This window comes from Oncorhynchus masou, chromosome 12 (assembly GCF_036934945.1).
Source record: "Oncorhynchus masou masou isolate Uvic2021 chromosome 12, UVic_Omas_1.1, whole genome shotgun sequence".
NCBI lineage: Eukaryota > Metazoa > Chordata > Actinopteri > Salmoniformes > Salmonidae > Oncorhynchus > Oncorhynchus masou.
The window spans coordinates 84,501,092-84,525,779 of NC_088223.1; the positions used below are offsets into that span (position 1 = coordinate 84,501,092).

The 24,688-nt window shown below is 43.3% G+C and overlaps 2 protein-coding genes across 4 annotated transcripts in view; one reads left to right on the forward strand and one right to left on the reverse strand.

The window, feature by feature from the left end:
- The window catches only part of stk10 (serine/threonine kinase 10), a 54,094-nt gene extending 50,240 nt beyond the window's left edge, over positions 1-3,854 (forward strand). The window contains exons 17-19 of the mRNA XM_064982271.1: positions 271-396; positions 636-749; positions 1,293-3,854. Of these exons, the coding sequence (XP_064838343.1) occupies positions 271-396; positions 636-749; positions 1,293-1,433 (381 nt within the window). The 3' untranslated portion in view covers positions 1,434-3,854. The remainder of the gene's footprint in view (positions 1-270; positions 397-635; positions 750-1,292) is intronic.
- A 244-nt stretch (positions 3,855-4,098) lies between these two features.
- Positions 4,099-24,688, reverse strand: part of sh3pxd2b (SH3 and PX domains 2B) — a 52,890-nt gene continuing 32,300 nt past the window's right edge. The window contains exons 5-14 of one of the 3 annotated variants that reach the window (XM_064982273.1): positions 24,156-24,247; positions 15,526-15,551; positions 14,946-14,981; positions 13,781-13,912; positions 13,101-13,193; positions 11,475-11,592; positions 11,108-11,304; positions 10,113-10,159; positions 9,819-9,944; positions 4,099-7,922 (exon numbers count right to left, since the gene is read on the reverse strand). In XM_064982273.1, coding sequence (XP_064838345.1) covers positions 6,312-7,922; positions 9,819-9,944; positions 10,113-10,159; positions 11,108-11,304; positions 11,475-11,592; positions 13,101-13,193; positions 13,781-13,912; positions 14,946-14,981; positions 15,526-15,551; positions 24,156-24,247 — 2,478 coding nt within the window. In that variant the 3' untranslated portion in view covers positions 4,099-6,311. Of the gene's footprint in view, positions 7,923-9,818; positions 9,945-10,112; positions 10,160-11,107; positions 11,305-11,474; positions 11,593-13,091; positions 13,194-13,780; positions 13,913-14,945; positions 14,982-15,525; positions 15,552-24,155; positions 24,248-24,688 lie in introns of all 3 variants that reach the window. The other 2 variants (XM_064982272.1, XM_064982274.1) reach the window with 2 other exon arrangements.

Genomic DNA, 24,688 nt, shown 5'->3' on the forward strand with positions numbered 1-24,688 from the left:
GTGGCTGAATGGAAGCAAGTCCCCACATCTAGTGGACCATTTTTTTTCTTCCCAGATGAGTGGAGGCTGTTATAGCAGCAAAGGGGGGACCAACTCCATATTAATGCCCACGATTTTGGAATGAGATGTTCGACAAGCAGCTGTCCACACACTTCTGGTCATGTAGTGTATATCATATTCATATCACTGAACTGTCTCAGGGTTGTAAACTGATCTCTCATTCCTCGATCTCCCCCTCTTTCGTGTGTGTGTGTGTGCGCACCTCCGCAGTTTGCCCAGCAGGAGGAGAAGCGTCAGAAGGCTGAGCGGCAGCACCAGCAGCAGAAGCATGAGAGCCAGATGAGGGACATGATTGGCCAGTGTGAAGGCAATGTCAGGGAGCTGCAGCAGCTACAGGTGACCCTGTCTGTGTGTCAGTCTGTCTGTGTGTGTGTCAGTCTGTCTGTGTGTGTGTCAGTCTGTCTGTCTGTGTGTGTGTCAGTCTGTCTGTGTGTGTGTCAGTTTGTCTGTGTGTGTGTCTGTGCTTAGTGGGGTGGAATAAATATACAATAAAATGTAACTCCACAAATTGTGGGATTGTAAAGAAAATACATTCCACAAGTATTGCTTTAATTTTAGTGTGTGTGTGCACGCAGAATGAGAAGTGCCACCTGCTGATTGAGAACGAGACTCAGAGGCTCAAGTCTCTGGATGAGCAGCACAACCACCAGCTCAATGAGTGGAGGGAGCAGCTCAAGCCCAGGAAAATGGTATCCAATTGTTTTAGTCCCAAACAGTTAATATCGTTGACATTGAAAAGTTGTAAAATGTACATTAATATCCAGTACTGGAGTTGCCATAGCTTTGATCTCTCTCTACCCATCTCTCTTCTATTTCCCTCTCCCTATTTCTCCCTCTTTCCCTCCCACCTCTCTCTCTCTCTACCCATCTCTCTTCTATTTCTCCCTCTCTCCCTCCCGCCTCTCTCTCTACCCATCTCTCTTCTATTTCCCTCTCCCTATTTCTCCCTCTCTCCCTCCCGCCTCTCTCTCTACCCATCTCTCTTCTATTTCCCTCTCCCTATTTCTCCCTCTCCCCCCCCGCCTCTCTCTCTACCCATCTCTCTTCTATTTCCCTCTCCCTATTTCTCCCTCTCCTCTCTCTCTACCCATCTCTCTTCTATTTCCCTCTCCCTATTTCTCCCTCTCTCCCTCCCGCCTCTCTCTCTACCCATCTCTCTTCTATTTCTCTCTCCCTATTTCTCCCTCTCTCTCTCTACCCATCTCTCTCTCTCCACCCTCTATCTTTCCCAGGCTCTGGAGGAAGAGCTGAACCAGAGAAAGAGGGACCAGGAGGACTTCTTTAAGATGAGTGAGGACTCTGAGTGCCTCAACCCCAGCTCCCCAAACAAACTCACGAAGTTCCTCCCTTACTCTGAGTCCTCTACCACGTAGAGGCATCTCTTCCCCTCTAAACACCCTCCTTTCTCCCTGTCAGGACCAACCCTGACCTCTTATCCCACATCATAACCTGAAAGACCACCACCACTGCCAGATGCCTCAGCCTCACCAGAAATGCTTGACTAGATAGTCTTCCTCCTGAACTTTTCTTTCATTTTTAAGATATTTATGTTTTAAGTCATGTTTCTAACATTTTATCATTTGATTTAACCCAAGATGTCAAGGCTTGGTCATATTTTATTTTGAAGATAGTCTAATTCCACGTGTGTCAGGCTGCTTGATAGGATCTTATTCATCCATGCAGTGTTTCCTTTTTAAGTCTACAGATCCCCATTGGTTTACGATGTGACCAGTAAGCATGAGGCTAAGCTGTAGTTAGTCAGGAGTGTGTGGTGAGGCATCCCATATCCCAAAGAGGGTCAGCCGGGGAACAGTGTTTCAGGTGGAATGTGGAAAATAAACCAAAATGTACTTCAGACAACGCTGTATTGGTGGGAGCCAATGAATAAGCATTTTTGTTTCACTGCAATATTTGTTTTAATTCAAAACAGTCTCTTGCATAATGAACACACTGAAATATGACCATTCAATCTCTCTTACGTTGCCATTGTGTGGCTTGGCTCAACAGCCTTTTAGTTCAAAGCAGATGAGTAGCCTTTTGAGTAGTGTAATTTGGTTTAAAAATATATATTTTAACATTCTGTCATAAAGAGCAAATGTTCAACTTATTTTTTTTTAAGTTAAGAGGTTAAATACAAAAATAACTAAAGTTCCTATTAAGTGCCAAATAAAGTATCAGAGTTGATGACTTCATCTTAAATCAGCCATAAATCCCCTTGTGACAGGGCAAATGGAAGCTTGTTGTGTGCAACAGGGAGGGGCAATTGAATGCAAGCTTTACCCCAAAAATGTTATTGTTAGAAAATGTCTAGCCTGTCTGTCTATGGGTAACAGCGGTGTTATGCTCGACCTGCTCAGTTTTCCACCACAAAACACCGGCAAAAGGCCAAAAAGAGTAGAACCATCTCACCTGCTTTTGACACTATGATTTGAATATTAATGTTAAATGTCTCTTGAAATTATTGTATTTTTTTTTTAAGGAATAGTTTCACCATATTATAACGAGAGTTCAGTTCACGTAACAGGGTATGACATTAAAATGAGGGACGGTATTTTTTTTTTTTACCAATGAATCACTAAAAACATATAAATTATTTTCAGAAGTGACTGTCAAAGGAACACAAACTAGGGCTTTACAATGATGGTGAAAACCTGGAGAGGTTTTGGGGTTAAAATATTCCTAGAAGTCACAGATGCACAGAGGGACACTTTAGCAAGTCTTTATTCATGTTAAAAATCAGATTTTTTGAATGTTACATGTGGTCTATATTGAAGGACACTTGCACAATTTGTACTTGAAATATCAAAGGGACGCAAAAGGGACTCATTTCGTGGAACAACCCAGATGTATTTACTTGCCAAATTATTATTATTATTATATATTTTTTACATTTGTTCATATTACTTTTAAAAAGAGCAGAGCATGATCTTCAGAATTGTGAGGACACATAATGAATGGAATTCCCACTGAAACCATTTTTCAACGCTGTACATATTAACCTAAAAATGCTGAACTCTTCACTGTCAGATTGTGTGGATTGACAGATCTGCTTAGTTCGTTTTTACCTTTTTTATTTGGATGAGGTGAGTTTATGAAAACAGGAGAAGTCAGGGAAAAGTTATCATTTTTAATTAAAAGGTTGAAGAACAAATTATTGTTTTTGGAGTTCTAGGAAAAACTGGTTGTGACTCATTTAAAGTTAAAATGTCTCTGACATGTTTATTTCTGTGCTGCATTTTTACTGTAAAGGCGATACTAGTACACTGGATGGGAACTAACGAAGCCAAATCGGAATACTGTCGTCATTGAAGGAATCTTATGAGGTAGAAGATTTGAATTTAATTGTGTATTATATTAGGGTTATTGATTTGTTTCGATGTTTATATTAAATGCACTGTCAGCTTTAAACTGATATTTTTGCTCCATCAAATGTACATTTCTTTGCACTGGGAAGGGTATACTAGGTTCTTTTGAGGGTGTGCATCAGTTGTTTTTTTTCTCATTCTGTTTTGTAATTGTTATTTTGAAAAACGTTTTGCAGTTGATATGCATGTCTGCTTTTTGAAAATGGGCCTTGTTTTCGGACCAACTAGACCTGTTTAACGTCCAGTAATCAGGTCAACTATCAGGTACATCTGCTCTCTCGCTCACCAACAATGTTTCTTTCTTTTGTAAGGACTGCATCTTTCCCTCTGTTTAGCTGTATTTGTAAGGGGTGTGAGTGAATGTGACTGTTCAACAGAAGAAACCACTGTTGTACATAAGTCTAATAAAGGCAAATGTTCTTATGTCTACTACGCTTCTTCTCATTTACATTTACATTTAAGTAATTTAGCAGACGCTCTTATCCAGAGCGACTTACAAATTGGTGAATTCACCTTCTGACATCCAGTGGAACAGCCACTTTACAATAGTGCATCTGCTTCTCAAGCATGTTATAGAATATTCTCCTTTTGATACCATTATGGCTTTCATGTTTAGGTTGCATCCGTTTACTCAAAATACTAAATCATTTCCAAGGAAAACCAAGACACCATACAAAAATGAAAAATGTTTATTGACTTAATATGAAAGGAAATACAAGAATAAGAAAAGATGGGATATCTGCAATTTGATGGGAAAAGATGTCCTGCTGCATATCTCAAAAGAAAAAGTGCCTTTTGAAATGTATTAAATTGTCTGTTTTAGGGTACAGTGTTACGTAAAGCAATAAGACTAACATCCCATACTGTTTTCTTACATTACGGTGTTCACATCCCTGCTTGCCTTTTGTCTTAATGCTTCAGTAACAAACTGTTTATCCAACTCTCATTCTAACCCAATCCATGTTTCACGCAGACATTCCACTAATTCAGGCCTTACTCCATGTGTTGATCATTATTACAAATCTGACATTATGAATAGCATTACTTTAAGTGCACTAAGCACACTGGCTAAAAGATGGGAAAACTCCAAGTAACTTCACTGATCATTTCACTGTTACCAATGTTGGTCATGACCGGGCACTGACACTAAGTCCTTAAAATAATACACTTGATTGCATTTCTTTGATTTATCAGCCATGGAATGACATTGGACATAGTACTAACATAAGAAGATACAGAGGGGAAAATGGGGAGAGAAAAAAACAACTAGCATAGCAGCTAGGAGCAGATCAACCATATTCCAAGATTCTCCAATGAACCTGTGAGCTACAGCCACTCCTAGCCTTGTCCGTGCATCTCCTAGGAGACCAAACCATAAGCCTTTCCACATGCCCAATTACAACATCCCAAACACCCTTCATTCCACTACTGAGTAGACCCTATTTCCCAATGACCAGACGGGGCAAGAGGTGAAAAGTAAACAAAGTGACAAAAGATGACATTACTTCATTCTGGAAGTACAATCATTATTTTTCCGAGTCTGTGCTTGAAACCAGTCAAGCACTAATGTAAAACAATGAGTAATGATCACACTTTATAATACTGTTTTGTTGATTCAGTATTTTGTATTATATGCACAAATCACAGGTGAATTCCCTAATTTAGGGGCTGTAGTAATGGTAGACCTTGGCCTACAGCATAATTATGGAATATTGTTTTTACCAGAGGCAGCCTGATGTAATATCTACTTGAATCAGTCATTCTTACTTGTGTGTTTTTCACCATTGTACTGGGAAGGGGTCCATTTCATTTCAATGAAGTCAATTCAGTCCATCCTGAGAGGAGATGAACTAGACTCTAACTCTGGCATACATTTCCCAATGTTAAGACCTTATTTGAGGTTTTAAAATCTGACTATGGCATTCATTTGTACACTAAGTTCTCTGTCTGTTAAGCCACAGTGGGAAACCTGTATCAGTCTGAACCATCTGAATCAGTCCAAATAATCTGAAAAGTGCACATCTGTAAAAAATCAACCGCAACATTATTATTCAGTTCCTAAAGAAAAAAGCATTCACAAGCACATTAACTGTATAAATGTTTCATATAAGCACTTAGAATCACTTGGCAAAAACTCCTCTTGAAGTGTTGCTATTTTAGTTCTTGAAAAACGAAGTGTCCTCTTGAACTTCCCTTGCAGCCATAGTAGGACGGCTGTTCTTTGAGGTATCTGAGTATACATGGCCATCGAGGGTTTGATCGAGAATCAGGTACACCCTGTTCATGTAATAATATTCATTATGATCTAAAAGGCCAAACTAATCCTAGATCAGCACTCCTACGAGACACTTTGTGAATACGGACCCTGGTTCCTCTATCGTATGGTCTGATTTATTTTCCATATGCATTGCACTGTCAGTTTCAACTCTACTCATTAGACTGAAGCATCTTTGATATGCTAACTGAGACACCAACTAGCTAAATTGCATATATTTAAGCTTAAAGCACTGAATATTATACTGAGGCACAATATCATAGAAGGCTTGGAAGAACATATTTTGATCTATTAGAAAGCTTGTGATAGATATCATAAAATGACATAGGCTTGAGTAACATACTGTATGGCACAAAGTGAACTTGAAAGGGACATTTGCTTTTCCCGGATTTGATGCCTGGTAATTTGAAACGAGGATATAAAGTAAAACAAATAGAGAAAGAAATGCAACAAACGTGTCATTGCTGGTTCATTCTCGCTCGAATGCTAAACAAATGGAATGTAACAAAGTAACAAACACATATTTAGAAAAAGGTAACTATAAATAAAAAGCTAATTAAATACAATTAGTGATATCTTTATGTATTAAAAAAGCAAACAGAACCTGGTACTTAGGGTTTCTTGGTCAGGTAATTGGAGGGGATCCAGCCCTCTTTCATTGGCCCTTCTCCTAGATTTTTACAAAACCACCAGCCGCTGCTGTTCCTCTCCATCACCTGGAACATGGTGCCCTCCTTGAAGCTGGCCGTCTGATCGTCGCCCTCAAAGTCTGCCACGGCCAAGAACAGCTCCTCTTTACTGGGATCCTTGATCAGAGGAGGCAGCTTGTCCCTCGGAGGGCCTGGTTTCTCACTCTTAAGCAGGGGCTTTGGGACCACCTTCTCCTTGTCTTTGGGTGGGGGTAGTACGAAGGCCTTGGGTTTAGGGGGAGGGGGCCTGCTGAGCTGAGGGGGAGCAGACTTTGTGTCAGGGAGCTCTTTCAGGGGGGCTTTGGTTTCTGTGGGGCTGGACGGCTCAGAGGTCTTTTTGGGTGGAGGGGGTCTCCTAGGGAGGACGGCGGGTCTACCTGGAGGTTCTTTGTGTGGGGAAACAGCACATTTGTCCGGGCTCACCTGTCCGTGGCCGTTTTGCTGCTTGTGGGGGAATTTGGGCTCGTCAGTGGCCTTGCCATTGTGAGCATTGGAGGCCAGGGGCATCTTGGGTAGGGCATTGATAGGGGGGCTGCTGGGACGCGGCATCTTGGGGAGAACATTATTAGGAGGGGGCATCTTGGGTAAAGCATTATTAGGGGGAAGGTTGGGGGGCGGCATCTTGGGGAGAACGTTGCTAGGGCCGTTGTTGGCTACAGTGCCGTTTTGCTGGCTTGGCTCTGCTAATCCAGAGCCTGGTTCAACTGGCTTTGAAGGCTTCAGCTTGCTCCTCAGGTTGGTGATGTCCAACTTGTTCTCAGCTGGCGGTTCTGGCTTGGCAGCTGGGACGGGTTTGGGCCGGACTATGGGTTTAGGCTTCATGAACAGTGCAAGGCCGGCGACCTCTGGTTTCTCCTCCGGTGGATCAAGCTTGGGCTTGGGTGGTTGCTTAGCCACAGGTTTCAGGTTGAACTTTTTCACCTCTTTGGCAGAGACCTTGTGGCCACACTCCAGACCCATCTCATTCTTCAGATGCAGAGGCTTGTTCGCGACCTCTCTCTTGGGCTCGGGGGGCTTGTCGGGCTTGAAGGGGGCAGCTTTGGGGGTGAGCAGGGGCATGATGACACCTGGGGCTTGGGGTTTTGGAGGCATGGGTTTGGATAGGTCTGTCCTGAGTTTCTCCACAGTAATCTCAATGTCCAGGCTCTTGTTGATGGACTCCCTACGGGGTGGCAAGGCTGGCTTCTCCTCAGCAGGTGGGGCAGACGGGGCAGGAGGCAGGGGTCCGGAGAAGGCTGATGCCCCCTTACTGGCGCTGGACTTCCAGTCTCTGAGTTTGGGCCGGGCTCCAGACTCGCTGCTCGCAGTGGGCTCGTCTGGCAGCGGTTTGGACCAGCTGTCCTCTTGCCCCGCGCCGCTGGCAGTGCCATCCTCCAGCTTCAGCTGGGCCATCTCGTTGGGCAGAGGTGCCAGGAAGTTAGGGCGCGGGGTCAAACTGGTCTTTTTGTATTTGTCGATGAAGGTAATGGGGGCCCAGCCCTCTTTGTCTTCAATCTGAATGTACCACCAACCACTGGAGTTCTTCTCTATCACCTGGACAACAGAAACAGGGGACCAGTGAGTCAATCAGGAAGGAAGAGACAGCAGAAGTTGTACTCAGTCAGTGCATTTTGCTAAGCATCATTCAAATCCCATTCCATTCTGATTGTAAATAATTGCTGTTTGTGAAATGATTGGCCTTTGAGTAATTAAGGAGAAGTAGAACAAGGTCTTAAGTCTCTGAGATGTTTTGCCTTACAAAGTCATTGTGAAAGTAGAGAAAAGTGTTATGCTGAATATTAGCGTGTCAGTTTGAAGAAGTGTCTATGTACTCCCTGTGACCAGAGACCCATGATATGTTGTCTGGAGTAACAATAGGACAAGAAGCGAAAGTGGGCCCAAGAGCTACAGAACCCAGATGAGACAAGGAACTGGGCCCAAGGGCTATGGAAGCCAGACAAGGAACTGGGCCCAAGGGCTATGGAAGCCAGACAAGGAACTGGGCCCAAGGGCTATGGAAGCCAGACAAGGAACGGGGCCCAAGGGCTATGGAACCAGACGAGATTAGGAAGTGGGCCAAGGGATGTTGAAACTATTGAAATGTCTTAAAAAGTCTTAAATCAGGGTGAAGGGTCTACGTCAATCACAGTGGAAAACTGCTAAAGTATAACACTGTATGAGTGGGGGGAGCTTTGCTTTAAGAGACTGCTGCTCTACATGAGAGGTAGATACGTATTCAGCTCTGCCATTCGAGGGGCACACATTACAGCTGTTGCGTCTTTGGTTCCCGTTTTAAACAAGATATTTTGACACGAAAAGATGCTCGACTATGCACATAATTGAAAGCTTTGGATAGAAAACACTGACATTTCCAAAACCGCAAAGATATTCTGTGAGAGTCTGTGAGTGCAACAGAACTGATGTTACAGGCGAAACCCAGATAAAAATCCAATCAGGAAGTGCCGCATTTTTTGAAACCGCCTCATGTCAATGACTCCTTATATGGCTGTGAATGAGCTACGAATGAGCTTACGTTTTCTACGTATTTCGCAAGGTGTCTACAGCATTGTGACGTCTTTTTACGCATTTATGTTGAAGAAAAGCCATAAGGGACCACATTTAGCAAGTGGTCACATGGTGGCTCCCGCAGAAAATCTTAAAGTAAAGTACACAAGTAGCCATTTTTCCAATCGCTTCTTATGAGAAACCAATTGCCCCGACGGATATATTATCGAATTATTACGTGAAAAACACCTTGAGGATTGATTCTAAACAACGTTGGCCATGTTTCTGTCGATATTATGGAGCTAATTTGGAAAAAAAGTTTGTTGTAGTGACCGCATTTTCCGGTCGATTTCTCAGCCAAACGTGACGAACAAATGGAGCTATTTCGCCTAGAAAAATAATATTTTTGGAAAAAAGGAACATTTGCTATCTAACTGGGAGTCTCCTGAGTGAAAACATCTGAAGTTCAAAGGTAAATTATTTAATTTAATTGCTTTTCTTATTTTCGTGAAAATGTTGCCTGATGCTAGCAGAGCCTAGCCATAGCATTATGCCATGATAAACTTACACAAATGCTTGTCTAGCATTGGCTGTAAAGCATATTTAAAAAATCTGAAATGACAGTGTGATTAACAAAAGGCTAAGTTGTGTCTCAATATATTTCATTTGTGATTTTCATGAATAGGAACATATTCTAGGAAGATTTATGTCCGCTGCATTATGCTAATTAGTTTGAGGCTATGTTACGCTCCCGCATGCGGGATGGGTAGTATCAAGGAGTTAATTCATTAATTGAACTTCACTCTGAGTTTTGACTCTTTTGTGGTAAACAAATGTATTGCATATGGAATCAAATGTATCAATTAAATCTGAAAGGTATCTCTAGGCGGGCGATGGTAGGCTGTTTGCCATCAAACAATAACCATATACCAATATGTGTCTCACCTCCACTTTGACCCCAGCCTGGAAGCTGATGCCATCTGGGATGGTGGTCTGGAAGTCTGCAATGGTGTAGAATTCCTCCTCCACCTGAGGTGGGGTGGGCGGCTTGGGCAGGTTCTGCCCCCTCGGCTGGAGGGAGGGAGGGAGGGATGGTGTGAAGAAAAAGAGTGGGTCCGTATCAGATTTGACTTGTGGTAGATCAAAACATCAAATCAATGCAAAACTCATTAAGACAAATGTCTTTGTTAAGGAGTGTTGTTGGTGTCGCAGGATGTGTGGTTAGTGGAGGGTACTTACGATGGTGAGATCCCTGCGTGGTGGTGGTCTCTGTCTCGCCCCTTGTTCTGTAGAGGAAAAGGCAGAGGAAATCAGACTCCAGTGAGCCGCATCTCATCACAGGCCATCAGTCTCAAAACACTGCCTGCATTCACATCCACTCCTCATAGGAGAAGATATCAGTTCCAGAAAGAGAAAGACAAACCAGGGAGCGAGAGAGAGAGAGAGCAGTGTGTTCGATGCAGACTGATGAGCTCTGTAGACCGGGGCCTTCGGCTCTAACTATGTGTAATGGATCCTCACTAATGGAGGTGTAGTTGTGGGAGGCATTCAGCTCCTCAATGACTTACTAGGAAATAAAGTAGGATGTTTTACATTACTCTGGCATTGAGTTAGAGAGCTTAGCAGAGAAACATCTCTGAGGGAGGAGACTGAGGAGGCATCTCTCATACAGATGAGATGTCTTGGTAACATTTTAAGTAAGCCTGCGTGTATATGGCTTTATTACTTGTTATAAGCATGTATGAGGCTTTATAATGTCTTTGAATAATGCCTACCTGCAGGCTTTAAAAGAACATGTTATAATTTTTCTACTTTATATACCAACATCAACATACAGTATGTGAAAATGGTGTGTTTCTGTTCTGTAGTAAAAAGGATAGAGGCAGATAAGTGTTTCCAATGACATCATTGGCGTGCGTCATGTGATTTTAACCAATTGTGAGGAGGCTTTGCCTACTGTCTACTAATTGGTTGATGATACCATTGGAAACACTTTCCTTCCTCTATCTTTTTTACTACAGATCATAGAAACACGCAATTTTCACATACCATATGTTGATTTTTGAAATGTTTCTTTAAAGCCTGCAGGTAGGCATTATTCAAAGACAAAAAGCATCATACATTTTCACATATGTTGATGTTGGGGTGCTGTGAGATTTCCCATTAAGTAGAGAGTTAAAGTTGTTAGTTGTTAAATGAGTTACTGTAGTTTACAGTTCTTAGTTCCCACTCACTGTGCTGCTTGGCAAAGGGGGAGAAGCCCTTGTCTTTCTGGTCCTTGTTGTCTCCTTTGCTCTCTTTGGCTTGGTTCTGCTGCTTGGAGAATCCGTCCAGATCGTTGGTGCTGGCGTGGCCTGCTGCCAGCTTCTGGCTCAGGATGTCAGCCTTCTTCAGGTAGGACGCCGGGGCCCAGCCCTCCTGTCCCTGGTACCTGTAGACGGCAGCAGAGAGGTTACGTCTACGGTTTCAATAGAAAGAAACACAACAACAACAGCAACCAACTCTGACACACATAGACATTCAAACACTCAATGAAATTCACATGGACACACAGCCTGCATCCACAGTGGACAGACACGCTTCTGGGGTTTTGTGTTCTACCTGATCTTCCACCAGCCCTCCAGGTTCTTCTGAATGACCTCCACTGTCATGCCACTCTCCAGGTCGATCTCGTCTTGGTCTCTCGCTGCATACGGGTAGATCACTGTGTACTTCTCCTCTGGAAATGGCGAAGAATAATTCACATTAGGTGATGTATTTTATCCCGTCTTGCATACTAACTTTCACAAGAATGTCAATCAAGCGTATGGAATCAACAACTTGGCAGGGACAGCACATGATGGCATGTTGAGAGTGAGTAGTTGGGACTAATCTCTTTGACTATATATGGAAAACAATTGATAGTGTTCTTTCTTCATAGCAAATCCTAAAACCCTATCCTCTCACTATCTGCTAGTGAACATAGTGCATTAGCTTTCAGTACACCATTCCATGATCATAAACTGGTAACTGGTCTAAACCAGTGTAACAAGATCCTAAACTGGTAACTGGTCTAAACCAGTGTAACAAGATCATAAACTGGTAACTGGTCTAAACCAGGGTAAAACTCTCTGCAAGTATGTCCTTGTAGACAGGGCCTGGGCAGGATCTATCCTGTAGCGTGAGAAGATGTGTAACACACATCATGCAACACAAAACATCCCTCCATCCTCCACCAACATTAAGCACACACAAACAAGACAGCATTACTAAGGTTAGGACTTCACTAACACCTACTTCAAATATATTAGGTTTTTATACCTAATCTACACGGGTCCCTTTAAAGTCTACTGAATTAAAGTGATTGTTAAACAGATAGTGTATTTAGAAGGAACAAACAATTTAAAATATATCATATTAATTTCACTGAAATAACAAAGTGAGAAAAACTGAGCTTTTTCCCACTGCATTCCTCTGAGAAGACAAATAACACAAACATAGCGGTCGTATCCATTCTAATCCATGCCACACAACACACATGCATGTTTTGCATCCCTCTCCATGCTTGGGTTGGTCATGCATGGGATTTGCATGCTAAACATGACATTCTACACACACATGAAGATTATGGGGAAAAGAGGTGTGCGTTCCACCTTGCCCAAACCCTGTGCTTGTGCTGAACAGATCCCCTAATGTTCGCCGGCGGCCCACGTGCCTCAGCAGTGACCAGTATCTCCGGGACACTGACGCAGAGCACAGTGGGCAGCAGGAAGTAGGAAGTAAGTACACAGGAAGTGAATACTCTGCTATGTGTTGGCTAAGTTCTAATAGACAGACAGTGACAGGTGATGGTGATTAGAACAGTGTGAACAGATGGAAAGTCTGAGGAAATTTTCCCTTTGGTTATCTAGGTCCTCTTCCCACTGTTATCATGCAAACACACAGTGTGAAAGAGTATTTTGTAATGCCAATACAAGTACTGTACAGATTTCAAGAGTTTCTGAGCATCCTGTTTCCTAGATTTGTTCATTACAGTTCCACATTTCTTCTACATCTTAATCAATGACAGGACACATACTGTTTTGATTGGAAGCAAGCCTTGAGCTGTTGACGCTCAGGCAGCAATCCTTGAGTTTTGACTGTGAGCTGTGCCTTAAGGCTGCCAGCATTGATCTGTAGTTACAGTTAGTTTTAATTCTGAATGTGGCCTAGGGCAGTGTGACAGATAGAGAGGGTTACCTTCCTCACCGGGCAGGGAGAAGTCATCAGGGTCATCCTGGGCCTCCAGGCAGGTGGCAGGGACCCAGCCCTGGGCCTCGTCAGAACTAACAAACCACCAACCTGCACACAGAAAGCAAAACACACACAGAAACACAGAACAGTCAGACACACAGCAGTGGCTCACTCTGGATCTTGGATTGGCCTTGTCTGTTTGGAAGATTCTGAAGACATTGTGATAGCATTATTCTGCTATTTGGCCTTGTCTGTTTGGAAGATTCTGAAGACATTGTGATAGCATTATTCTGCTATTTGGCCTTGTCTGTTTGGAAGATTCTGAAGACATTGTGATAGCATTATTCTGCTATTTGGCCTTGTCTGTTTGGAAGATTCTGAAGACATCGTGATAGCATTATGTAGTCGTCTTGGTACACTTCAAAGCGCCTGTATCTGATCCTTTCCTTCAAGTATGATAACTAACTTTCAGTTGATGAGGGCAAAAACAGTTACGGGACAGTGTGATTTCTTTATAAATTACGTTAAGGCCCCCAGGACTCAGGATGTCCCAAATGGCACCCTATTCCCTTTAGAATGGACTAGTTTTGACCAGGGCCCATAGGCCCATCACTATATAGGCAATAGAGTGCCATTTGGGACACAACCTGAGTCGTTAAGCTAAAGGCTCCCTCCATCTGACCCAGATCTCGTACCAGACTCATTCTTCTCGATGACCTCCACTGTCTGTCCCACGTGCAGGCTGATCTCAGAGCTCTCCTGCTTCTCATAGTCAGTGACAGCCACGTACTGGTCCAGGAGCAGGGGGTCAGCTGCGCTGGAGTCTCCTGCAGGGAGAGGCACAGAGCACACAGACAGACATGTAGCGCTGACCTCTCTACCTTCCACCCCAGCACAGAGAGCAGAGCGAGCCATAGGGGGAGGGGGAGGATGAAGAAGGTGTGATTTTAGAGACAGGGAGGAGAAAATGGTGGCCAGAGAGCAGAGGGAAGGAGGGTCTGAGAGGGAGATATTTGTAGAGAGGACAGGACAGGAAGGAGGGTTATGCCAATCACAAACATGGCTACCACAGAGAGACAACCGCCACAAAGACACCCGACACTTACACAACGCTGTAGGTTAGAACAACACAAGGACCTGCTCTGTGATGTGCACTTGGTGGGATGATTACAAGTGCTAACCGTGGAATGCACTCATAATATCCACTAAATTCACAACCGTACACTCCCAAAAAGGATTCCATCCAGAAATTGAGCCTTGTATTTACACCATCCCGTTTCTAAATTTAACCGTACATGTAGTTGCTTCCAAACTTACTAGATATTATACATTATGAAAACTGTCATGTCTGATTCCCCATGAGACAACAACACAGAATGAGGAGGGTTTTAATTGTTGTTGTTGTTGGGGTACAGCATGCATATCTATCAAGGTGACAGTTAATTCCCACAACCAAGACAGGGTTGATTTCAGCATAGGAGAAAAGGGAGTTGGGCTGGGTGTACAGTCTGACACACACCAGCTGATGCTCTCTTTACAAAGCTAACACACTGCCATGCACATCACACATCACAGTGAGCACCTCACAGTGAGCACCAAGCTTGTCCCACCCTGCCCTCTCTCACCCAACCTTCCCTAGCCTGGTCCCAGACCTGTATTTGTGTTGGCTGAAAGCGTTGGCTGAGCACATACAGATCTGGGACCAGGTCCTTCCCCCTCGCTACTCCGCACTGCCCAATCCCACCTCACAGCCACGTCCCAGCTAAAGGCCCAGCAGACAGGGACCAGGAACGGGCCAAACGGATGGCTAGCAACCAGGGGCCACACACAGAGCACGGCCAAGCATGAGTCTGTTACTACCTCTCTTTAGGAAAGTAGTCGCTCTCTCCACAATGCCTGATGGAGGGAAATTAAGCAAAATGAAATTGAAACTTGACATGGATGGGTTGGTTAGATTAACAAAGAAAGGGAAAACCCATTTTTAAAAACACTTTTTAGAAGTAATGGTCTATATCTAACTTCAAGAAATGAAATATATCATTGAATTACTAGTCTTACTATGATCCTAAATCTTTACATTGCAATCTCTTTAGAAAATAATGGAGCACATATCCAACATCACAGCTAGAGGGCGCTCAACTCTCAATTGAGAAATGTAGTGAGCTGTACTAAGATGCTATGGCTGGTGTAGGAAATGTTTATCCTAATTAATGTTTCTATTTCACATCAGAGCTCACCCATATGATATTTTCTACATAAACTACACACCACAAACAATGATGTAGTCCTGTGTACCTCAGTTGGTAAGCATGGTGCTTGGAATGCCAAGGTTGGGTTTGATTCCCACAGGGGACCAGTAAGTTGCTGTGGGAAAGAGCGTCTGCTAAACATAAAATGCAATAACAACTTACCCCAAAATGGAATACTAAAGTGGACTTACCAGACTTCTTCTTTCCAATGGGTTCCCTGTAAAAGAGAACAAATTGTTAGAAGTACTTAACTTAAAGAGCCAGCAAAGGAGTTAGGAACTTTTAATGACATGGAAATCCTTTGTAATTATTTCTACCTACTGATTATGGCTCTGAAAATATAAAACCACACATTATATTTATTTCATTCATGTCTTTTCAAGTTTTGGGACTCACTTTTAAATAAATAATTTTTAAAAATAAATACACATTTTTTAAATAAATATTTTGATTTGGTCTCCTCCTATACTCTCATTTTCAATCAAGTTAAAATCTCAGTAATGCATTTGTTATGCTAGCCATGCAGGCTCTCCAGTCTAGATGAGCGAAACTAAACTCTGAGATTCATTGCATGTCTACAGATGTGTTGACCTTTTCTCCAGATGGGAAGGGATATGGTTCATATGTCCAAAACATCATATCACTATATTGTTTTCACAGTTTTGATGGTATGGCGGTATTTGAAGTTTTTTGTTTGTTTTGGAGTAGTAAAAGTTAAATATGTACATATGTTTTAAGAGTAGTGCATGACACTAGGATGTCAACAAATGAATTCTAAGGTCAACACCTGCAAGGACGCAGGCCCCGACGGTATTCCAGGGTGCGTTCTCAGAGCATCCGCAGAACAGCTGGCAGGCATATTCACAGTCATTTTTAACCTCTTCTTGTCTCAGTCTGTAATCCCAACATGTTTTAAGATGACCAGTCCTGTTCCTAAGAACTCTAAGGCGTTATGCCACAATGACTTCAGCCCTGTAGCACTCACTTCTGTAATCATGAAGTGCTTTGAGAGGCTGGTTATGGCACACATTAACTCCACTTGGTTCTGACTGAGATAGACAACGAACAAAGACATTCAACACATAAATACATTCATTATTTTCTTACCCCAAACAGGCAGAAGTTCATGTGCAAGTTATACGATTAATGTGAGAATAGTTATAGAATGTATCCACGATAAATATCCTTTTCCTCTCTACAGTCGTGGCCAAACATTTTGAGAATTACACAAATATACATTTTCACAAAGTATGCTGCCTCAGTTTGTATGATGGCAATTTGCATATACTCCAGAATGTTAGTCAGTTTTACTAGGGTAAGCTTGGCAGCGTGAGTGAAGGAGGCTTTGTTATGGAATAGAAAGCCGACTCTTGATTTGATTTTCGATTGGAGATGTTTGATATGGGTCTGGAAGGAGAGTTCATTGACTACAGCTCAGCGTTAAACACCATAGTGCCCTCCAAGCTCATCACCAAGCTTAGGACTCTGGATCTGAACACCTTCTGCAACTGGATCCTGGACTTCCTGACGGGCTGGCCCAAGGTGGTGAGGTTAGACAACATCACCTCCACCACACAAGCACGCCCTCAAATCCTCAAAAGTTTTGACAGCTGTACCATTGCTTGGTATGGCAATAGCATGGTGCAACAGAGGGTTGTGAGGACAGCCCAGTATTTCACTGGGGCCGAGCTCCCTGCCATCCAGGAACTCTATCAGGCGGTGTGAAAAGAAGGCCCAGAAAATCGTAAAAGACTCCGACCACCAAAGCCATAGACTATTTTCTCTGCTGCTGCATGACAAGAGGTACCGGTGCATCAAGTCTGACACCAACAGGCTCTTGAACAGCTTCTATCACCAAGCAATACGACTGATAAATAGCTAGAGTTATTTGAGTTGACCTTTTTTTTTCAGTATTTGCAATATTATTATTTGTTTTGAATTTTACCCCTTTTTTCTCCCCAATTTCGTGGTATCCAATTGTTTAGTAGCTACTATCTTGTCTCATCGCTACAACTCCTGTATGGGCTCGGGAGAGACGAAGGTTGAAAGTCATGCGTCCTCCGATACACAACCCAACCAAGCCGCACTGCTTCTTAACACAGCGCACATCCAACCCGGAAGCCAGCCCCACCAATGTGTTGGAGAAAACACAGTGCACCTGGAAACCTTGGTTAGCGCACTCTGCGCCCGGCCCGCCACAGGAGTCGCTACCGGCCAAACCCTCCCTAACCCGGACGACGCTAAGCCAATTTTTGGACCATATAGCCCAGCCATAGTTGATAGTGAGTCTCTGACACTGGGTTGAATGAGAACATGATATTGTATCTGTTCTGTCTGTTTTATCCACTAGGACAGCAATCCTCAATCCATTCTCATCAGGAGGCAGCTAATTCAATGTCCAGTTGCTAGTGAAAACTGAAGTGGCTAATGCAGACTGACTTTTTTCTCCCTCCCTCCCTGTCCCTCTCAATTCAATTAAAATTTCAATTTAAGGGGCTTTATTTATTTAACAGCAGTGAAATAACCAATGAAAAATTAACAGTAAACATTACACTCATAAAAGTTCCAAAAGAATAAAGACATTGACCACTTAATTACCTAGAGATTAGCGTATCTCAATTCCATTCAATTCTCTCTCTCTCTCTCCGACGGACATCAAAGTGTTATTTCGGTTACTGGCCCAACGCTCTAATCACTAGGCTATGTGGTGGGTCTCTCTCTCTCTCATTTATTCCTGGCAACTGTCCGTCTTATTTTCCTCTAAATTCACACTCTCAATCACATAATGCATTGTTCGCCTGGCAACCCTGTTGATTGCACTGGCCCAGTCGTAATAAATCTCCAACCATTAGTTTGCCCATCCATTAGCAGAAAACCCTAGGTCCACCACTAGCCTGGCTTATCAAAGGGAAGCAGAGGGCTAAAGATATGGCCGGGACTATACCAGTATCGTGATACTCGTTAGTATCGTGGTAAGGAAACAAAACAAAGTAGATTTAAAATCAAATCAAATGTTATTGGTCACATACACATGTTTAGCAGATGTTATTGCTTGTGCAGATGAAATGCTTGTGCTTCTAGTTCTGACAGTGCAAGAATATCTAACAAGTAATGTGTAACAATTGCGGAGCAGTTGACGTACCAGGCGGTGATACAGCCCGACAGAATGCTCTCAACTGTTCATCTGTTAAAGTATGTGAGGGTTTTAGGTGACAAGCCAAATTTCTTCAGCCTCCTGTGGTTGAAGAGGCGCTTTTACGCATTCTTCATCACACTGTCTGTGTGGGTGGACCATTTCAGTTCGTCAGGGATGTGTACACCGAGGAACTTAAAACGTTCAACCTTCTCCACTGCAGTCCCATCGATGTGGATAGGGGGATGCTCCCTCTGCTGTTTCCTGAAGTCCACGATCATCTCCTTTGTTTTGTTGACGTTGAGTGAGAGCCCTCACCTCCTCCCTGTAGGCTGTCCTACTACTGTTGTGTCGTCTGCAAACTTAATGATTGAGTTGGAGGCGTGCTTGGCCACGCAGTCATGGGTGAAAAGGGAGTACATGAGGGGGCTGAGCACGCACGCTTGTGGGGACCCAGTGTTGAGGATCAGCAAAGTGGAGATGTTGTTTCCTACCTTCACCACCTGGGGGCAGCCCGTCAGGAAGTCCAGGACCCAATTGTACAGGGCGGGGTTCACACCCAGGGCCTCAAGCTTAATAATGAGCTTGGAGGGTCCTAGGGTGTTGAATGCTGAGCTATAGTCAATGAATAGCATTCTTACATGGGTATTCCTCTTGTCCAGATGGGATAGGGCAACGTGCAGTGTGATGACGATTGCATCGTCTGTGGACCTATTGGGGCGGTAAGCAAATTGAAGTGGGTCTAGGGTGTCAGGTAGGGTGGAGGTGATATGATCATTGACTAGTCTCTCAAAGCAATTCATGATGACAGAAGTGAGTGCTACGGGGCGATGTTCAGTTACCTTTGCATACTTAGGTACAGGAACAATGGTGACAATCTTGAAGCATGTGGGGACAGAAGACTGGGATATGTAGACAAACTAAACACCTTCTTTGCCTGCTTTGAGGATAACACAGTGCCACGGACGCGGCCCGCTACCAAGGACTGTGGGCCCTCCTTCTCCGCGGCCGACGTGAGTAAGACATTTAAACGTGTTAACTTCTTTAGGAAAACAGCCCTAATGTTGGAAACAAACATCATGTCATCCAGTCACATGTATTTATTTTCCAAGCTATAGCACACAATATTTTACATACAGCAGGTTGTTAAAGGACCAACGAATTTGCATCGTGTTTGGGAGTCAGAACAGGGTAAAAAAGACTGCGCCATACTGGGATAGACAGGACCCCACTGATGACTCAACTAGGTAGTGTCCAGTATACTGTACAATAACAAGAGTTTTCCATCAGACCAAATCAGCCCTCCCCTCATGCCAAATGAGTTTTCATTGGACCATGGATTAGCTAATCATGGTCATGGAGACGTTGAATAGGACTGGGTCCAATATAGAGCTTTAGGCCTGTAAAACTAAAAGACAGCTGCTCCCTTAACCCAAAGCAAGCCCATTCCACTACCAGCTACCAGACCACAAAGGTCTAATAATGAACTAGCTGTATGGGGTGCCAGCCATTTCCCTCTTCTATACTGACTGTACAAAACATTAGGAACACCTTCCTAATAAATATTGACTGCCCCCCTTCCCTCAGAACTGCCTCAATTTGTTGGGCATGGACTCCGCAAAGTGTCGAAAGTGTTCCACAGGGGATGCTTCCCATAGTTGTGTCAAGTTGGCTGGATGTCCATCTCTCCTCTATATCTCTCCGCTCTCCCATGCCTGCTACTTCAATCTTTCTGATGGACATCCCTCCCTACTCCGGTAGATTTATAGAGGGCTGTATTTCATCCCTCCATAGAGACCCAAAGAGAGAGGGGCTGCTGGTGCAATGTCAGCCGTAAACAATGTCTGCATAAGGAAAGAGCTGTAATCCAATTTGAATAAAGATAAACCAAGGTCTTCTCTAAATTCATCTGCCTCTCCCTCCCACCTTCCATCCTCCCCTCCGGCCATCCCCAGTAGCAGATGCTTGGGATTTGTCTGTCTGAGATGTAGCTAATAATGTATGTGTCCTTGGCAACAGCCAGAGGGAACTAGCTCTGGTCTGTCTGTCTGCGGAGGTGACCTGACAGGAGCCATTCATACTGGCCAGATCAGTGACAGGCCTTGTATTCTTCTCCTTGCACAGAGAGCCATCTCCTCTGCAGTCACTGAACACACCATGCATATTGTAACAGACAATCTGGCAGCCATCTTTGATTGCGACTAAGGTACTCACAACTGCAGTAATGTCGATGGCCAACAAACACAGAGGAATGATAAGCATCCCTGTGCAGAAGCTTTCGCTGATTAACGGTGCAGATTTACAGTGCCAGTCAAAAGTTTGGACACCTACTCATTCAAGAGTTTTTCTTTATTTTGACTATTTTCTACATTGTAGAATAATAGTGAAGACATCAAAACTTTGAAATAACACATCATGTAGTAACCAAAAAAGTTTTAAACAACTGAAAATATAATTTATATTTGAGATTCTTCAAAATAGCCACCATTTGCCTTGATGACATCTTTGCACACGCTTGGCATTCTCTCAACCAGCTTCACCTGGAATGCTTTTCCAACTGTCTTGAAGGAGTTCCCACATATGCTGAGCACTTGTTGGCTGCTTTTCCTTCACTCTGCGGTCCAACTCATCCCAAACCATCTCAATTGGGTTGAGGTCCTGTGATTGTAGAAGCCAGATCATCTGATGCAGCACTCCATCACTCTCCTTCTTGGTCAATTAGCCCTTACACAGCCTGGAGGTGTGTTGGGTCATTGTCTGGTTGAAAAACAAATTATAGTCCCACTAAGCGCAAACCAGATGGGAAGGCGTATCGCTGCAGAATGCTATGGTAGCCATGCCGGTTAAGTGTTCTTTGAATTCTAAATCAATCACAGACAGTGTCACCAGCAAAGCATCCCCACACCATCACACCTCCTCCTCCGTGCTTCACAGTGGGAGCCACGCATGCATTGATCATCCATTCAGCTACTCTGCATCAAACAAAGACACAGCAGTTGGAACCACAAATCTCAAATTTGGACTCATCAGACCAAAGGACAGATTTCCACCGGTCTAATGTCCATTGCTCATGTTTTTTGGCCCAAGCAAGCCTCTTCTTCTTATTTGTGTCCTTTGGTAGTGGTTTATTTGCAACAATTCGACTATGAAGGCCTGATTCATGCAGTCTCCTCTGTACAGTTGATGTTGAGGTTTGTCTGTTACTTGAACTCTGTGAAGCATTTATTTGGGCTTCAATTTCTGAGGTCGGTAACTCGAATGAATGTGTCCTCTGCAGCAGAGGTAACCCTGGGTCTTCCTTTCCTGTGGCGGTCCCCATGAGAGACAGTTTCCTCATAGTGCTTGATGGTTTTTGCGACTGCACTTGAAGAAACTTTCAAAGTTCTTGAAATGTTCTGCACTGACTGAAATTCATGTAATGATGGACTGTCATTTCTCTTTGCTTATTTGAGCTGTTCTTGCCATAATATGGACTGGGTCTTTTACCAAATAGGGCTATCTTCTGAATACCCCTACCTTGTCATGACGCAACAAATTCCACAAATTAACTTTTAACAATGCACATGTGTTAATTTAAATGCATTCCACGTGACGACCTCACGAAGCTGGTTGAGAGAATGTCAAGAGTGTGCAAAGCTGTCATCAAGGCAAAGGGTGGCTACTTAGAAGAATTTCAAATATAAAATAGATTTTGATATGTTTAACAGTTTTCTGGTTACTACATGATTCCATATATGTTATTTCATAGTTCTGATGTCTTCACTATTATTGTACAATGTAGAAAATAGTAAAAATAAAGAAAAACCCTGGAATGAGTAGGTGCGTCCAAACTTTTGACTGGTACTGTATATAGTTGATGTTCATTCACAATCTATGGATTTGAGTGGAAAACGGAGCACAGCAAAAAAATGAATTTGCATATCTTTGCAGAAAAGTGTCTGGTTAAGATTCGACAGCGTAGATGAGATTGAAACATTACTCACATAAGCCGTGAAGTAGTTTTTGGGATGTGAGAGTTGAACACCTCACGGGCATACATAAATATAACACATGGGCCTAGCTTTGTGGGAAATGCATTTGAGCATTTAAACGCTTCTCGGCTTATACACTGCCAGTCAGACATAGATAAGAAGCTGTCTTTTATAGAAGAAAAACTGATATATAAACAAATTAGGACCTGTCAAAAAGTGAGGGAGAAGCAGAGAGCATCTGAGAAGCATCTGGTTTGACACATTTACATATTTCTGGGAAGAAAACCTAGTCTTGCACACCAGCCGTCCCTGGGAAAGCAATAGCTTAAAAAAACTGGTAAAATATGGTTTAAGCCATAAAAATGATCTTTCCAACCAAACCCAAGTTCCTGACATAGAAATCCATCACTTATGTCACATGATGACAGACAAGGTGACCAGTCACACACCTTGGTTGACAGCTGTTTTTCTGTATTTTAGTTTTATAAAAAGGTTGAGGGTCTGAACTTAATATCATGGTCTCTCAGAAAACCCGTAACCACTAGTAACCCCTCCTGCCCTCCAGACATCTGGTAGTTGTGTGGTGACTTTATGATCTAGTGTTGGCACATTGTAACTGACAGGCTATTTATGACACTAATGTGTGAGATTTACAAGAGAGGGGCCTGCCTTTAGACTCCACGGAGCTCATGCACCCTCAGATGTTCCGCTCCTCTAAGCTACATGTTATGTAGCTCCCACTCAGGGAAAACCAACAACTGCTCCCCCGTCCACTACATCAATACCAGAGGGAGCATGACATCATAGTCATTACCCTGTATTATACTGCTTGGTATGGCAACTGCTCGGCCTCCGACCACAAGGCACTACAGAGGGTAGTGCGAACCGCCCAGTACATCACTGGGGCCAAGCTTCCTGCCATCCAGGACCTCTATACCAGGCGGTGTCAGAAGACTCCAACAACCCTAGTCATAGACTGTTCTCTCTGCTACCGCATGGCATGCGGTACCGGAGAGCCAAGTTTAGGTCCAAGAGGATTCTAAACAGCTTCTACCCACAAGCCATAAGACTCCTGAACATCTAGTCAAATGGCTACGCAGACTATTTGCATAATCTGGGTAGTCTCTCCACACCACTGCCACTTTCTGTTGTCATCTATGCATAGTCACTTTAATAACCTACATGTACACATGTTCACCAATTTGTAAGTCGCTCTGGATAAGAGCGTCTGCTAAATGACTTAAATGTAACTTAAATGTACATACTACCTCAACTAACCGGTGCCCCCACACATTGACTCTGTACCAGCACCCCTCTGTATATATTGTTATTTTTTACTTGTTACTGTTAACTCTTATTCTTATCCGCATTTTTTGAAAGTGTACTGTTGGTTTGGGGCTCGTAAGTAAGCATTTCACTGTAAGGCTGTATTCGGTGCATGTGACTAATACAATTTGATTTGATTAGATAGAACCTATTACTGATGGATTGACTTGTTTCAACATAACATCGTGGTCAGGTGGTCAAAAAGCTACTCCATGAAAGAAACCTGCACACAGCATTATGCTATGCATGTCTTTTTTTATTCAGTGTTTGTTGTTGGCCCAGCACTGGTGTGAACTTTGGGATGTGTATATCACTCAGAGACATTTCTGCTTTGCATTCGACTGAGCGCAGATCGTGCTTCTTAAACTAGAAGGTGTGATTCGTGGCTTACTCTTTGGGTGGGTTGAGGTCTTCAGGTCGGGTTTCGAAGAACACACGGACCTCCTCACACTGGGAGATGTACACAGGCAGCTGAATCAGAGCCTGCACAGGAGACAGAAACACAGGAAGTTTAGAAAGTTCATCAATCAGATCCAAATGCTGTTATTGTATTAATTAATATTAGGGGAATGGGAGAAGTCGTGTTTAGCAGGAAGTACCTAGCCTGTTTGGGATTGGTGGTGTTTAGCAGGAAGTATCTGTATCTAGACTGTTTGGGAGTAGTAGTGTTCAGTAGGAAGTATCTAGCCTGTTTGGGATTAGTGGTGTTTAGTAGGAAGTACCTGGCCTGTTTGGGATTAGTGGTGTTTAGCAGGAAGTATCTAGCCTGTTTGGAAGCAGTAGTGTTCAGTAGGAAGTATCTAGCCTGTTTGGGATTAGTGGTGTTTAGCAGGAAGTATCTAGCCTGTTTGGATGTAGTAGTGTTTAGCAGGAACTCTATGTATCTAGCCTTTTTGGGAGTAGTAGTGTTTAGCAGGAAGTATC